Consider the following 16461-nt stretch of genomic DNA (forward strand, 5'->3'; position numbering starts at 1 on the left):
ATCACAAAAAGCATGAATTTGATAAAAACAAACAAAAAAAGAAAAAAAAAAAAACCTCATTCAAAAGGTGTACATAGCCTTTAAGGTTTTAACACAATGAAGAAGGAGAGCGTGCAGGAAGAGACAGTGGAACTACAGGCTGCTGGAAGGTGAGGAAAATGCCACCTTCCTCTAATAACATATTACAAAGTTTAATATATTCACTTATGCTAAAAATATATAGGTATGCTTGAATTCTGTGGAATAAACGGTCTCTTCCAGCTCATATTTACTGTGGACTTGTCATTCTTTATAACAGAGTGGTAGTATGTTCATTGCTGTTCTAAATTTTCATAGTAGTCTGGAATTAAATGGTATTTTTACGCTAAACGAGAAAAATCAAAAACACCCACGAATCATATCACCAAATTTATTGTTCAGTTTTTTTGTTACATTATTACAAATAAATAAATAGTATTTGATGCCGGTGAACTCCTCAGCGCACTGGTATAAGCTGCTTTTCAATGGAATGTGCATTGAACACTCGAGAAGGTGTGTAAGCAATGAACATCAAGTAAAAACACCATTCAGGTTCTGTGGTGGATGGCCAAGCGGTAAGTTCGAAGAAAAAGCTTGAAAAATCATGTACAGTAAAAAGATTGCATAATTGAGTGCCACATCCAAGCAGTAAGTGGCAAGGCACTGAAGATTAGCCAGGACACTGCAAGGCTTTGAGGCAACAGTCAGTCTAGAAGAACCTCCCTGTCACAGGGAGGATCCATATGGTCAGTCTGTACCAAAATACTTCTGTCCAAAGTGTGTGGGAGCAACCGGGTGGACCTCCGTGGTTAAAATGGTTATGTCTGGAAACTCCTGGATTATGGAGATGGCACCTGTAAATAAGATTACATAAGGAATATACAGTATGTGATCACAATACATGAATGAGGCTGAGCGGCAATACCAGATATAGACGACGTACAAGATTGGAGCGGTTTCTGGATAAAAGGAGCCAAGTTTTTTTTTTAACCTTAACTCCTTTGAAAAGTGGTTGTCGACTAAAGACGTATACCCCTGTCCACACGCCCTATCAAGGCATATGGACCTCATAGAGGGAGGGGTCCCCCTGGTCGGGACTCCCCTCTGAGCCAGAACGGAGGTGGGTTGCTCTATAAATCCTGCTGAACAGTAGGTACAAGCATTTATTTAATAAAGCCATACTGCAAACACTGAACATAAACAACCGACACATATACTGTAGCTAAACACTCACCATGTGGAGTAGAGAAGAGACTGAGCAGTATGATACAAGCTGGCTGGACACCATGTTCAATAAGAACTTTTACGGCTTCAATGACTGTATTTCCAGTGCCTATAATGAATTACATGGTTAGAAAAGATTGGTAGGACTTGGAAGTAATGTTATATAATTCAAATAAAAAGTCTCCAAAATAATCTGTCAGATGTTAGTAGTAAGGTTGTTCTAGTTCAACCTATTATGCTGTGCTGTTGATCCAGAGGAAGGCAAAACAACCCACACAAGGTTGAAGTCAATTTTTCACATCTTGGAGGAAAAATCTTCCTGACCCCCTGGATCGACAACCCATCTCCAGAAATCTAGTACACAGACTGCTTTTTAAAATCTTTGAATAAATCAACGATTTTATTATCCTGTGGTAGGGAATCCCATAGGCTGACTGCTCTTACAGTAAAGAATCCCCTCCTATTTCGGTATAGAAACCTTTCCTCTAGATGTTGAGGATTCCCCCTTGTTATAGTTACAGTCCTGGGTATAAATAGATCATTAGAGAGATCTCTGTATTGACCGTTGATATATTTATACAGTTATTAACCCCTTCCCGACATTTGCCGTACATGTACGCCATGGAAAGCATTGACTTCCCGCAAAATGCCGTACGTGTACGTCAAATGTTTGGCACCGGCTCAGAAGCTGAGTCGGTGCCATCATCACCGGATCTCAGCTGTATCTTACAGCTGACATCCGACTGTAACGGCGGGGACCGAAATTAGCTTCGATCCCCGCCATTAACCCCTTAAGTGCAGCGCTCAAACGCGATCGCTGCACTTAAGGTGTTTGCAGCTCATCGGAGCCCCAGCAATGAAATTGCCGGGGTTCCGGTGGCTGCAATGGCAACCGGAGGCCTAATACTGGCCTCCCGGTCTGCCTAGCACCGAAGCCGGTCAAGATCCGCCCGGCGGCGGAGCCTGATCGGCTTCCGTAGCTGCCGGCAAGATGGCGCCGGGTCAGGAGCTGATCCGGCGTCATCAGCGGTGGAAGTCAGCTGTACTGTACAGCTGACATCCACCTGTAACGGCAGGAACCGGAGCTAGCTCCGATCCCTGCCATTAACCCCTTCGATGCAGCAATCGAAAGCGATTGCTGCATCGTAGCGGTTACTAGCAGATCGCCAGCCCTGACAGGCAATCGGGACTGGCGACTGCTGTTATGGCAACAGGAGACACAATGGTCTCCTGCTCTGCCATTACGGAAGCCGATTTAGGCCCCGCCGGGAGGCGAAGCCTAATCGGCTTGCTGTCAGTGAATGACTGACAGATCTAATACATTGCACTACATAGGTAGTGCAATGTATTAGAAAAAAAAAAATCTGACCGTTGGACCTTCAAGTCCCCTAGTGGGACTTGAAGAAAAGTGTAAAAAAAGTATAAAAAAGTGCAAAAAATAAAAGTTTGAAAACAATAAAAGTTTCAAGTAATCAAATAAAACACAATCCCCCTTTTACTCTTATCAAGTCCTTTATTATTGAAAAATAATAATAAACCATATGTATTTGGTATCGCCACGACCGTAACGACCTGAGGTATCAAAATATTGTATTATTTATTGCACGCGGTGAACAGCGTAAAACAAAACGTAAAAAACGTTACCAGAGTTTGTTTTTTAGTCACTTTGCCCTACAAATATTAGAATAAAAAGTGATCAAAAAGTTGCATGTATCCAAAAATGGTACCTATAAAAACTATAGATCGTCCTGCAAAAAACAAGCCCTCATACACCTCCGTCGACAAAAAAATTAAAACGTTATGGTTCTCACAACTTGGCGACAGAAAAAAAATACATTCTTTTCACAAAAGTAATTTTATTGTGAAAAAAGTTATAAAACATAAAAAAGTGCTATAAATTAGGTATCGCCGGAATCGTACTGACCCGCAGAATAAAGTTAACATGTAATTTATAACGCATGGTGAACGCTGTATAAAAAAAACGAAAAAAGCTGCGCCAGAATTGCATTTTTTTGTTTTACCTGGCATCCCAAAAAATAGGATAAAAGGTGATCAAAAAGTCACATGTACCCCAAAATGGTACCAATAATAACTACAGCTCATCCCGCAACAAACCAGCCCTCATACAGCTACGTCTATGAAAAATAAAATTAGTTATGGCTCCAATAAGTCAGGAAATAAAAAAATATGCAGTTGTGCCCGAGGGGAACATTTCTTCAGTTTCAAGAGGCGATTTATCAAGGACCTAAAATTAGGGAACCAGGAAGGGAGGGCCCAAACATATCCGCTGGAAGCGCCGGTGCCCGTATTATACCAGGACAACACTTTCCCAGCAAAATTCCCCAAACTACAAAAGGTGCGGAGTGTGGACCAAAAGGGGGATAAGAAATGACACCATTTATCAGTGCGACACTGGCCTGTGCGGAAAGGATTGCTTCACAGCGTAACACACATCTATGGATTATTTTATTTTTTTCATACCACCTGACTATGCCCCTTATATACTCCGCCCCGCTTACATGTACCCCCACATTATAAAACACCAGCAATACTCAAACAAATTTAGTACCAAGCAAAATCCGCTCTCCAAAAGCCAAATGGTGCTCCCTCGGCTCTGAACCCTACAGCGTGCCCAAACAGCAGTTTCCTTCAACATATATGGCATCGTCATACCCGGGAGAACCCTTTTAACAATTTTTGGGGTGTGTGTCTCCAGTGTCATAAGCTTGGCATGACATATTTGCCACTGAATGGCATATCTAGGGAAAAATATAAATTTTTAATTTGCACCATCCGCAGTGCATTCATTTATGGAAAAGACCTGTGGGGTGAAAATGCTCACTACACCCCTTAATAAATGCCTTGAGGGGTGCAGTTTCCATAATGGGGTCACTTCTCAGGGGTTTCTTTTTATTATTTCACATCTGAGCCTCTGCAGTTGTGAACCAATACTTTGTAAATCGCCAAATTAGTCCTCCACTCCGCATGGTACTCTTCACTCCTGAGCCCTGTCATATGTCCAGGCAAAAGATTAGGGCCACATGTAGGGTGTTTCTAAAACCGGGAAACACCGCATAATAATTAGAGGGCTGTCTTGTTATGGTGGCACAAGCCGGGCACCACATATTGGCATATCTATGGAAGAAAATCCAATTTTCACTCTGCAACATCGAGTGAACACTAATTTCTACAAAACATCTGCAGGGTTAAAATGCTTACTACACCCCCTGGTAAATGCATTGAGGGGTGTCGTTTCCAAAATGGGGTCACTTCTGGGGGGTTTCCACTGTTTTGGGCCCACAGGCGCCCAGAAACCAATCCAGCAACATCTGCACTCCAAATGGCGGTCCTTTCCTTCTGAGCCCTGCCGTTTGCCCAAACAGCAGTTTATGACCACATATGGGGTATTGCCGTACTCGGGAGAAATTGCTTTACAAATTTTGGGTTCTTTTTTTCCTTTATTTGTTGAGAAAATGAAAAAATTTGCGCTAAAGCTACGTCTTATTGAAGAAAAAGGACTGTTTTTATTTTCACTGCCTAATTCTAATAAATTCTATGAAACATCTGTGGGGTCAAAATGCTTACTACACCCCTAGATGAATTCCTCAAGAGGTGTAGTTTCCTAAATGGAGTCCCTTTTTGGGCGTTTTCATTGTTTTGTCCCCTCAGGGGCTTTGCAAATGTGACCTGGCCTCCGCAAACCATTCCTGCTAAATGTGATCTCAAGAAGCCAAATAGTGCTCTTTCCCTTCTAAGCCCTGCCGTGTGTCCAAACAGCCGTTTATTACCACATGTGGGGTATTGTTTTACTCGGGAGAAATTGCTTTACAAATTTTGTGGTGCTTTTTCTCCTTCAGTCCTTCTGGAAATGAGAAAAAATTAGCTAAACCTAGATTTTTTTTGAAAAAATGTAGATTATTATTTTCAGGGCCTACTTCCAATATTTTCTGCAAAAAAACTGTGGGGTCAAATCGCTCACTATACCCCTAGATAATTTCCTCAATGGGTGTAGTCTCCAAAATGGGGTCACTTGTGGGGGGTTTCCACTGTTTTGTCCCCTCAGGGGCTTCGTAAATGCGACATGACCTCCGCAAACCATTCCTGCTAAATGTGGACTCCAAAAGCCAAATATCGCTCTTTCCCTTCTCAGCCTCGCCGTGTGTCCAAACAGCCGTTTATTACCACATGTGGGGTATTGTTTTACTCGGGAGAAATTGCTTTACAAATTTTGTGGTGCTTTTTCTCCTTCAGTCCTTCTGGAAATGAGAAAAAATTAGCTAAACCTAGATTTTTTTTAAAAAAATGTAGATTATTATTTTCAAGGCCTACTTCCAATATTTTCTGCAAAAAAACTGTGGGGTCAAATCGCTCACTATACCCCTAGATAATTTCCTCAATGGGTGTAGTCTCCAAAATGGGGTCACTTGTGGGGGGTTTCCACTGTTTTGTCCCCTCAGGGGCTTCGTAAATGCGACATGACCTCCGCAAACCATTCCTGCTAAATGTGGACTCCAAAAGCCAAATAGCGCTCTTTCCCTTCTCAGCCTCGCCGTGTGTCCAAACAGCCGTTTATTACCACATGTGGGGTATTGTTTTACTCGGGAGAAATTGCTTTACAAATTTTGTTGTGCTTTTTCTCCTTCAGTCCTTGTGGAAATGAGAATAAATTAGCTAAACCTACATTTTCTTTGAAAAAATTTAGATCATCATTTTCACAGCCTACTTCCAATAATTTATGCAAAAAACCTGTGGGGTCAAAACGCTCACTATACCCCTAGATAATTTCCTCAATGGGTGTAGTTTCCGAAATGGGGTCACTTGTGGGGGGTTTCCACTGTTTTGTCCCCTCAGGGGCTTTGTAAATGTGACACGGCCTCTCAAACCATTCCTGCTAAATTTGAGCTCCAAAAGCCAAACGGTGCTCTTTCCATTCTGAGCACTGCCGTGTGTCCAAATATCCATTTATTACCACATGTGGGGTATTGTTTTACTTGGGAGAAATTGCTTTACAAATTTTGCGGTGCTTTTTCTCCTTTAGTCCTTGTGGAAATGAGAAAAAAAAATCGCTAAACCTACATTTTCTTTGAAGAAATGTTGATTTTAATTTTCACGGCCTACTTCCAATAATTTCTGTAAAAAACCTGTGTGGTCAAAATACTCACTACACCCCTAGATAATTTCCTTGAGGTGTCTAGTTTCCCAGATGGGGTCACTTTTGGGGGATTTTCACTGTTTTGGCACCGCAAGAGCCCTTCAAACCTGACATGGTGCCTAAAATATATTCTAACAAAAATAAGGCCCCAAAATCCACTAGGTGCTCCTTTGCTTCTGAGGCCGGTGCTTCAGACCAGTAGTACGCTACGGCCACATGTGGGATATTTCCTAAAACTGCAGAAACTGGGCAACAAATATTGAGTTGCATTTCTCTGGTAAAACCTTCTGTGTTATAAAAAAAATTGTATTAAAAATTTATTTCTGCAAAAAAATATGAAATTTGTAAATTTCACCTCTACTTTGCTTTAATTCCTGTGAAATGTGTAAAGGGTTAAGACATTTTCTAAATGCTGTTTTGAATACTTTGAGGGGTGACGTTTTTAAAATGGGGTGACTTTTTGGGGGTTTCTAATATATAAGGCCCTCAAAACCACTTCACATCTGAACTGGCCCCTGTAAAAATAGCCTTTTGAAATTTTCTTGAAAATGTGAGAAATTGCTGCTAAAGTTCTAAGCCTTGTGAAGTCATAGAAAAATAAAAGGATGTTCAAAAAACAATGCCAATCTAAAGTAGACATATGGGGGATGTTAATTAGCAACAATTTTGTGTGGTATAACTGCCTGTCTTACAAGCAGATACATTTAAATTGAGAAAAATGCTAATTTTTGCAATTTTTCACTATATTTTCGTGTTTTTCACAATTAAATACTGAATGTATCGAGCAAATTTTACCACTATCTTAAAGTCCAATGTGTCACGAGAAAACAATCTCAGAATCGCCCGGATAGGTGAAAGCATTTTGACGTTATTACCACATAAAGTGAAACATGTCAGATTTGAAAAATGAGGCTCTGTCAGGAAGGTCAAAAGTGGCTAAAGAGGGAAGGGGTTAAGTCACCAGTAAGCAATCTTTTCTTTATTGTGTTGCCGCTCCCCCAACAAGACTAAAACAAACTAAACTCCAATTTCAATAATCCAAGTACTGCACTCCACTCATTCTTTTAGTGGAGCAGGTTTAGGCAACCACACTGTCTGTATTGTACTCTGGTGCCCAAAACTGCACAATATGCCACATGTGGTCTAACCTAGTGATTTGTACAGAGATAGAACTACCCCTTTTGATAAATCCCATAATTTCTTTGCCCTGGCAGCAGCTGCCTAAGGGTATGTGCACACGAGATGTGGCTTTTATGTCTGAAAAGACAGACTGTTTTCAGGAGAAAACAGCTGCCTCGTTTCAGACGTAAAAGCTCCTCCTCGCATTATGCGAGGCGTCTATGACGCTCGTAAATCTTGAGCTGCTCTTCATTGACTTCAATGAAGAACGGCTCAAATTACGTTGCAAAGAAGTGTCCTGCACTTCTTTGCCGAGGCAGTCATTTTACGCGTCGGTCGTTTGACAGCTGTCAAACGACGACGCGTAAATGACAGGTCGTCTGCACAGTACGTCGGCAAACCCATTCAAATGAATGGACAGATGTTTGCCAACGTATTGGAGCCCTATTTTCAGACGTAAAAAGAGGCATAATACGCCACGTTTACGTCTGAAAATAGGTAGTGTGAACCCAGCCTAAGACTAGTTGCTGCAATTCAACTTGCTGTCCACTAATAGGGTAAGTTCACACAGAAAATGTTTGTAGGGAAAACCATAGTGGCAAAGCCGCATTTAGGCCTCATGCACACAACCGTATTTTTGTCCACCCGTAAATACGGGTCCTTGGTCACACGTATTCGACCCGTATTGCACCAGTATTTATGGACCCGTGCCCGTAAATACGGGTCCGGTGTCACCCTTATTCCACCCGTATTTACGGGCACGTTTTTGGCTGCAAAATTGCACTGCAGTAATCGGCAGTCCTCTATCAGTGCAGGATAGAGAGAAGGGACAGCCCTTTCCGTAATAAAAGTAAAATAAATTCATACTTACCGGGCCGTTGTCTTGGTGACGCGTCCCTCTTTCAACATCCAGGCCAACCTCCCTGGATGACGCAGCAGTCCATGTGACCGCTGCAGCCAGTGATTGGCTGCAGCGGTCACATGGGCTGTAACGTCATCCCAGGAGGCCGGACTGGAGAAAGAAGCAAGGAGTTCTGGGTAAGTATGAACGTTTTTTTTTGGTTTTTTTTACAGCTTTATCTATATTGTGATCAGTAGCCACTGTCCAGGGTGCTGAAACCAGTTACTGCCGATTGTTTAACTCTTTCAGCACCCTGGACAGTGACTATTTACTGACGTCGCCTATCAACGCTCCCGTAATTACGGGTGTACACACGTAGTCACCCGTAATTACGGGAGCCCCATAGACTTCAATGGGCCTGCCGGTGCCGTAATTACGGCCTGAAATAGGACATGTTCTATCTTTTTCAACGGCACGGGCACCTTCCTGTAAGCATACGGGGAGGTACCCGTGGCCAATAGAAGTCTATGGGCCCGTAATTACGGGAGTTTTTACGGTCGTGTGCATGGGGCCTAAATGTGTGGATTTTGGTGCAGATAATCCAACCCACTTTGCTGATATTGTAACCCACTGAAGATTTGTACCCGAAAATCTGCAGCAATTCCGTCATATGTGAACAAGCCCCATTATTCCAAGTACTTTTAAATTAAAGAGTAACTGCCGTTTCATAAAACTTTTGACGTCATAGTGACATGTCAGAAGATTTGACCAATGGCAATCCAGATGCTGAGAACTCCACCGGTCGCTAAAATGAATGTGCAGAAGCACTCAGCTGAATGCTGTGCTCCTTCGGCTGTTATGGGATCACTTGAGCTCTTCGCAGCGAGACTGTTAGGGTATGTTCACACGCAGAGTCAAAAACTTCTCAAAATACAGAGCTGTTTTCAAGGGAAAACAGCCCCTGACTTTCAGACGTTTTTTGAGCAACTAGCGTATTTCGTGGCGTTTTTACGGCCGTTTTTGATAGAGTCTATGAGAAAACGGCTCCAAAAACGTCCCAAGAAGTGTCCTGCACTTCTTTTGACGAGCCGTCATTTTACGCTCCGTATTTTGACAGCGACGCGTAAAATAACAGCTCGTCTGCACAGAACATCGTAAGACCCATTGCAGGCAATGGGCAGATGTTTGCCGACGTATTGGAGCCGTCTTTTCAGGCATAATTCGAGGCGTAAAACGCCTCCATTACGTCTGAAAAGAGGTCGTGTGCACATACCCTTAGATGAAGACAAGGTCATAGACATTACTGAGCCCGTCTTCAGCACGACCACTAGACTGGATACAATTGTATCCACTTATCAGCTGAGAGCAGCAATAGCTATATACAGGCTTACAGCCTCTGAATGTAAACAATAGTGTTCTCATTCACTGACAGCAAAGGAAGTCAATTATCCGATCAGTAAGTTTTGTTTGGAGTGCGATAATGCATTTTTAATACTTATTTTTTACATAAAACTGGAAAACCCCATTTAATAGGGTGAATTTATTTATACAAGGGACAGGACAGATCATGACACGACACCTAACATTTCCCCATTACTAAGCCCCTGTTAGGTAAAGGTTGGAGGGGATGGTAGATGGACCCCAACCTGTGCAAAAACTGGGTATATATGTAATAGTTTGAATTCAGTGATATCTGCTAAAATATAAAACGAAATAAAAATAGCTATGTTGTTTTTAATAGGGTCACTCACTTAGTATAGGGTACATCAGCAACACCTTCCTCCTATAAATGTCTGGTGGGAATTTAGCGTAGTAAACTTTGGCACGTTGCGTTTCTTCATCGCTTTGGATCAAAATCTTTCCGATTCGGATTGAACGGCAGCAGTCACGTAGACCTTGTTCCATGGCCTCACCTGAACGAGAGAAGGATTAGCAGTGTGCTGGTATCTGTGCTACTATGACATAAAAACGGACAGGTACACAGAACTCTGCATGCAAACAGCACTTTGCTTTCACAACCAGGAGCACAAATTAATAAAATGTCTCTGAAGACTCGCCGGTGTTTTATATAGCAGCCATTATACCCTCTACAATAGTCTCCTGAGACTGAGCAAGGCTTGTGGCAAAAACAAGTATCACACACATCTGCGTCGGATCTTTCCATTGTTCTGCTCTGTCAAAGGAGCAGAACAAGGGAAAACCGGAAGTGAATGATTCTGTTGCACCACAGACACCAGTGGCAGCCGACGGAACCCATTGACTTTAATGGATTCCGTGGGTTTGTCTGATTTTACTGGAAACAATAGCCTAACGGAGCCCCCGACGCAGATGTGGACAAGGCCTTACACTTTATACCTTTTTTTTTTTCACAACCTCATTAGGCCTAGTTCACACCTGCATCATAGGCTCCGTTATGGGCCTTGGTCGCAGATTCTGCCAAAAATAACGGAAACAATAGCACAGAATGCTGCACTATGGTTTCCAGTTAAACCACGGACATCCCACTGACGGAGCAGAATAACGGAATGATGAGCGCAGGTGTGAACATAGCCTTAGTCTAACAGTCTCATCTGACGGGTGTTTGTCTAGAAAACCTCTTTGCATACCCACACACATAGCAAATCTGTTGCAGCATTTCTGCAACCCCTTTTACATTAAACAGGGTGAGATCCGCTGCGAACATACGTAATAGTATAAGCATGCTGTGAATTTAAAAATGTCTGGGACTGTAATCTGATTTTCTCTGCAGAAATCTGCAGCTTTTACGGCCCATGTGCACAGGGCCTTAAAATTCCACATCAAGGAATTTTGAGATAAGAGAATTAGAGACCCCCCCAACCTATTGGGTAGGGCAGAAAGTAAAATAAAACATGCTTCTTTACTCTGGAGAACCACTGAAACCCACACATTTCCATTGGCACCATCTAGTGCTAATTTTGACTGCAGGCTACCTGAAGCATTGAATTTGCAGTTCCCCCAACCACATCTGTGGGCAGCTTGTCCCCAGGGAACTTGCAATATAAAGAAGGTGTTCTAGATCTGAAGCAGGATAGAACCTCAGGAGAATGCGCTACCCCCTTTTACATGTCACATCCAGAGAATGGAATGATAAAGTAATAATACCAGTAGTTTATTTAGAAGGTCCACAGATAACGCGTCTCAGGGCCTGTGCACTACTTCAGATCAGGACAGACGTATTCACATGGGGAACGTCCTTTAACTTTCTGATCAATCCTTAGAGGAATATTGTTCCTTCCTAATAACACTTTCCTCTCGGCTCTATAGGTGCACATTCTGCCCTCGCCCCTACATAGCGTCACATTCTGATACTACATGAGCGGCCTGTGTGTGATTACTTACCACTTCTCATAATGCTCACTCCACAGTTCCCTTTCTCAAACTTCACCCCCTCATACTTGTAACCTAGGAAACAAAACAAAAAAAAGATGATTATTTTTTTTGTAGCTTTAGTGTATGCTGACCTTTTAATAAAGGGACACAAAATCTAAAAAGTCTACCTCGCTACATTATCGGAGCTGTTGAATACAATCTATTGTTCCCTGTAAGCAGCCATTTCAGGCTAGGGAGGAGTTGACTGTAGTAATCTTTAACGGAATTACTGTGATTCATACAAGTGTAATGTGTAAGTTATCAGCGTGAATATATATATATATACACACACACACACACACACACAGTAACATTTCTGATAAGGGGACCACAGGAATAGAGGTTTCAACTTTTCTTGAATTGAATTACAGGAGTTATGGGGACTTTTTGCAATCTGCAGCAGGGCAAGAGATGGCAGAATATAATAAAGTAGCAGATACTCACCTCCTAAAGGGCCCCCAACTCCAGTACCGAGACCCCGTTCTCCACGAGTCCAAAAGCTCCTGCAGCAGTCGTGCCGTTTATCGGTCAGGTGCTGCTGCAGCCAATCGATGGCCTCAGTGGTGATGCTACCACGTACGGAGCGAGGAGCACTTCAGGCAGTGAGTAACCTGTTTTTTTGTATTATTTTTGTTTTACACCATCTCCTCCCCTACTGACGATTTTGAAAAGTCCTGGATAACCCCATTAAGTTATACAATTTGTCATGATACCAATCCAATACAATCTCGTGCCATCCAGTAAAATATATACACTTATTTTTTACATGGGAGTCTACAAATTGCTGACTGATGGCATCAGCCGGATGCATACGTTTATTTTGACATTTTTAACATCATGCACCATACATCTAGGGATGCGTCGGGTTCAAATATCACGAAGGACACGTCTGTATGTAAAGCAGCTCATTCCTCTTAAATAATTGGCCGAGAGGTATCACATGATTGGTGTGTGCAGTTGTTAAAATGATTGCGCAGCTCCTCTCTCGCTTCCGCCCGATCTGTCATCGGGAATGGAGGGACAATGCTGCACGCCATGGGGCACAGTTGCCAGGTCAACCTTCCAATGGCCAAAGTTATCTCGCACGTGCCATAATCTAAGGTAATTAATAAGACATGCGCACTATAGCTGCCAGGCATCGGATGGTTGGCGCGACTGCTGTACTGCGCAGTAGTGACTCTCCATGCCGATGACCGATCGGGCGGAAGACAGAGGCGCTGCAAAACCCCTTTAAGTGACTGCTGATGAATAGGTGAACCATGACAGACTTACCAGTAGGTGTTGTAACAGTACATTCTGTATATGGCAGCTGATTTAGACCTTCTTCAACCACCAGCCGTATCTGCAGGCATAAAGCAATAATGAAATATCGGCCACGATAACCATGTCAGGTTTTCCCACTGATTTTGGAGAGTGGGATATGAAGAATATATATTATAGTACATAGACAGTAAACCGCTCCATGTGTGAATCTTGCTGTCCTGTGTACCATGCTTGTAGACATGTACTGTACACACTGAAAAAAGAAGCCAGGGGCTGCAGCAAGAGCACCCAAAGGCCTCGGGACCAGCAGTTGCCCACCACTGCTCTATAGGCAGGTCAATAGTAATAGTGATCTAATGGGCAGTATACATTAGATAAGTGTTTATTAACGTTCCTGAGCCAAGTACTCCCTACTCAAACAAATATCAAAGTATCTCACGGATATGATCGTACACTGCACTGCCTATTAGAAAAAACAGCATGAGAACATGTTGAGTAGCCCTAGAGACATAGCATGTACCCCCTGCGGTACCCATACCACAGATTGAAAACCTAGGCATTTGATCAATCTTTTTTTGCCTAGGAAAGTATAAATATAGGAGTGGAGGATATACTGCTGAATAAGAAGGCCGATTTACCACTCAGGATCCTGGTAAAGCGGTGTTGGACGCCATATTGATTGTCACCCTGCCTTTCCCAAAATAATAAAATATACATACAGTAAGTACCGTGCAAAAATTTTAGGCAGTTGTTTAAAGATGCTGCAATGTAAGAATGCTTTAAAAAATGGAAGTGTTAAATTATCATCAATTAACAAAATACAATGTGAATGAACAGAAGAGAAATCTAAATCAAATCAATATTTGGTACGACCACCCTTTGTCTTCAAAACAGCATCAACTCTTCTAGATACACTTGCACAAAGTCATGGATTTTGTAGGATTATAGTCATGTGTACGATTAACCAATTATACCAAACAGGTGATAATGATCATCATTACAATCATTAACTGAGGTTGTGGAAGACCGCTTCATGTCACACATCCACCATAGCAAGACTGAGCACATCAGCAAGACAGCCAGCACCGTAGACGCAGTGGTCAGCCAAAGAAACTTAGTGCAGCAGATCAGACACATCATGCTTACTTCCCTTTGAAATCAGAAGATGTCCAGCAGTGCCATCTGCTCAGAACTGGCAGAAACCAGTGGGACCCAAGTACACCCATCTAGTGTTCGAAGAAGTGCGACCAAAAATCTATACCTTCCACGTGGACACAAGGCCAAGTGACTTAACCTTGCACGAAAATATAGGAACTGGGGTCCAGAAAAATGGCAGCAGGTGCTCTGGACTGATGAGTCAAAATGTGAAATATTTGGCTATAACAGAAGGCAGTTTGTACGCTGGAGAGCGGTACAATAATGAGTCTGCAGGCAACAGTGAAGAATGGTGGAGGTTCCTTGCAAGTTTGGGGCTGCATTTCATTAAATGGAGTTGGGGATTTGGTCAGGATTAATGGTGTCCTCCATGCTGAAAAATACAGGCAGATACTTATCCATCATGCAATACCATCAGGGAGGCGTCTGGCTCCAAATGTATCCTGCAGCAGGACAACAACCCCAAACATACAGCTAAGGTCATTAGGAACTATCTTCAGCGTAAAGAAGAGCAAAGAGCCCTGGAAGTGATGATATGGCCCCCACAGAGCCCTGATCTCAACATGATCGAGTCTGTCTGGGATTACATAAAGAGACAGAAGAATTTGAGGAAGTCTACATGGACAGAAGATCTGTGGTTAGTGCTCGTAGATGTTTGGAACAACCTCCCTACCGAGTTCCCTCAAAAACTGTGTCAAGTGCACCTAGAGGAATTGATGCTGTTTTGAAAGCAAACGGTGGTCACACCAAATATTAATTTGATATCTCTTCTGTTCATTCACTTTGCATTTTGTTAATGGATAAAAAAAAAAAAACTATTGACACTTCTATTTGTGAAAGCATTCTTACTTTGCAGTATTTTTCCACAACTGCCTAAAACTTTTGCACAGTACTGTATATCAAAGGGCGGCCATAGATGACGATATTCAGTAATGACCCGACCACAAGTGAAATCACACATGCAGTTTTTTGTGCCAAAGCCAGGTGTGGATTCAAGAGTTGTCTCCAAAAACTGCATGTGTGATTGCAGCCTAAAGATAAGGCCTCATGCACACTTCCATCACCGTTTTCTCGGCCGTTTTTGACGGATCCGTGTGTCCGTTTTTGTTTCCGTTCCGTGTTTCCGTTTTACACGGACGTTTTGCTTCCGTTTTTCCGTTTAAAAAACGGATGTGAACTTCATTTGAACTTGTCACATGTCCCAGGAAACACCCATAGAACGTTTACAAGAAGTTTTTGGTGCTGTTTTCTGCAGCTTTCAGAGCATAGAGAACAGTTTGAGATTACTCTGCTTGGCTTACTTTGGTTTTTTGGGTGTTTGGAGTGAAATATATATCTTCAGGAATGAATGTTTACTGTAGTCTGTGAACTTTTGCTCACCCAGCCGTTGCTATGGCAACGGATCCGTCAAAAACGGACGGCACACGGAAGCCTTCTGTGTGCCATCCGTTTTTATCACTGACCCATTGACTTCTATGGGCCACACGGTCACTGAATCACTGAGCAAAGTAGGACATGCTCTACTTTGCACGGAACAGAACAACGGATCCGTTTAAATAACGGAAGTGTGCATGGGGCCATTAAAATGAATAGGGATGCACGGTGCACCGAAACTTCGATACTGTTTCGATACTCTGCATCCCTAAACGGTTCGATACCGCTATTTCCTGTATTTCGATACTGAGCTGCGCAGCCGCACAGCTCAGTATAGTAATACATGAATGTATGGGAGCGCGGCTGTGTAATTCAGCCACAGCCCCGCTCCTGAGTCATGATAAGTTCGCGGGGTCAGGATGATGTGATGCGGCCGGCGCTGCACTAATGAGCGGCGGCACTTTAGACAGAACATGGCGGGCGCACTGCAAAACACCCCCGTGTTCTGTCCTCAGTGCCTGAACTGCCGCTCATTAGTGCAGCGCCGGCCGCATCACCTCATGCTGACCGCGCGCGCACTTCCTGTCAGGAGCGGGGCAATGACTGTATTGCACAGCCGCAGCCCTGCTCTATAACGTCGGAGATCTGAGAAACCTCTCATCTCCGCCGTTATTCCCCTGAATGCTGCGATCACAGCGGACTGCAGCATTCAGGAGAAAATGAGCAGGGGGGATGCCCCTGGATCGCATCACAGGGAATTCCTGTGACGCGTCCGAGGGCCATACCATATATGGGCAGACAGCCCAGGATCTATTGACGGACCCCAGGGCTGTCTTACCATATTTCATGTTGTTAGGACATACCCAAGTATGTCCTAACAACTGCCTGTGTGCTATCTGTCCACAGGCTAATGTACTGGCACATA

At 43.1% G+C, this 16461-nt stretch overlaps 1 protein-coding gene across 3 annotated transcripts in view; it reads right to left on the reverse strand.

The window, feature by feature from the left end:
* Positions 1-16461, reverse strand: part of UPRT (uracil phosphoribosyltransferase homolog) — an 88366-nt gene that overhangs the window by 59820 nt on the left and 12085 nt on the right. For 2 of the 3 annotated variants that reach the window (XR_012850339.1, XM_075835716.1), the window contains exons 3-6: positions 13017-13086; positions 11715-11777; positions 10106-10267; positions 1253-1351 (exon numbers count right to left, since the gene is read on the reverse strand). Coding sequence is in view for 2 of the 3 variants with exons in the window: in XM_075835716.1 (XP_075691831.1) it covers positions 1253-1351; positions 10106-10267; positions 11715-11777; positions 13017-13086 (394 nt within the window). In the remaining variant the exon portion in view is untranslated. Of the gene's footprint in view, positions 1-395; positions 873-1252; positions 1352-10105; positions 10268-11714; positions 11778-13016; positions 13087-16461 lie in introns of those variants that run through there. The other variant, XM_075835715.1, reaches the window with a different exon arrangement.

Source organism: Rhinoderma darwinii, chromosome 8 (assembly GCF_050947455.1).
Source record: "Rhinoderma darwinii isolate aRhiDar2 chromosome 8, aRhiDar2.hap1, whole genome shotgun sequence".
NCBI lineage: Eukaryota > Metazoa > Chordata > Amphibia > Anura > Rhinodermatidae > Rhinoderma > Rhinoderma darwinii.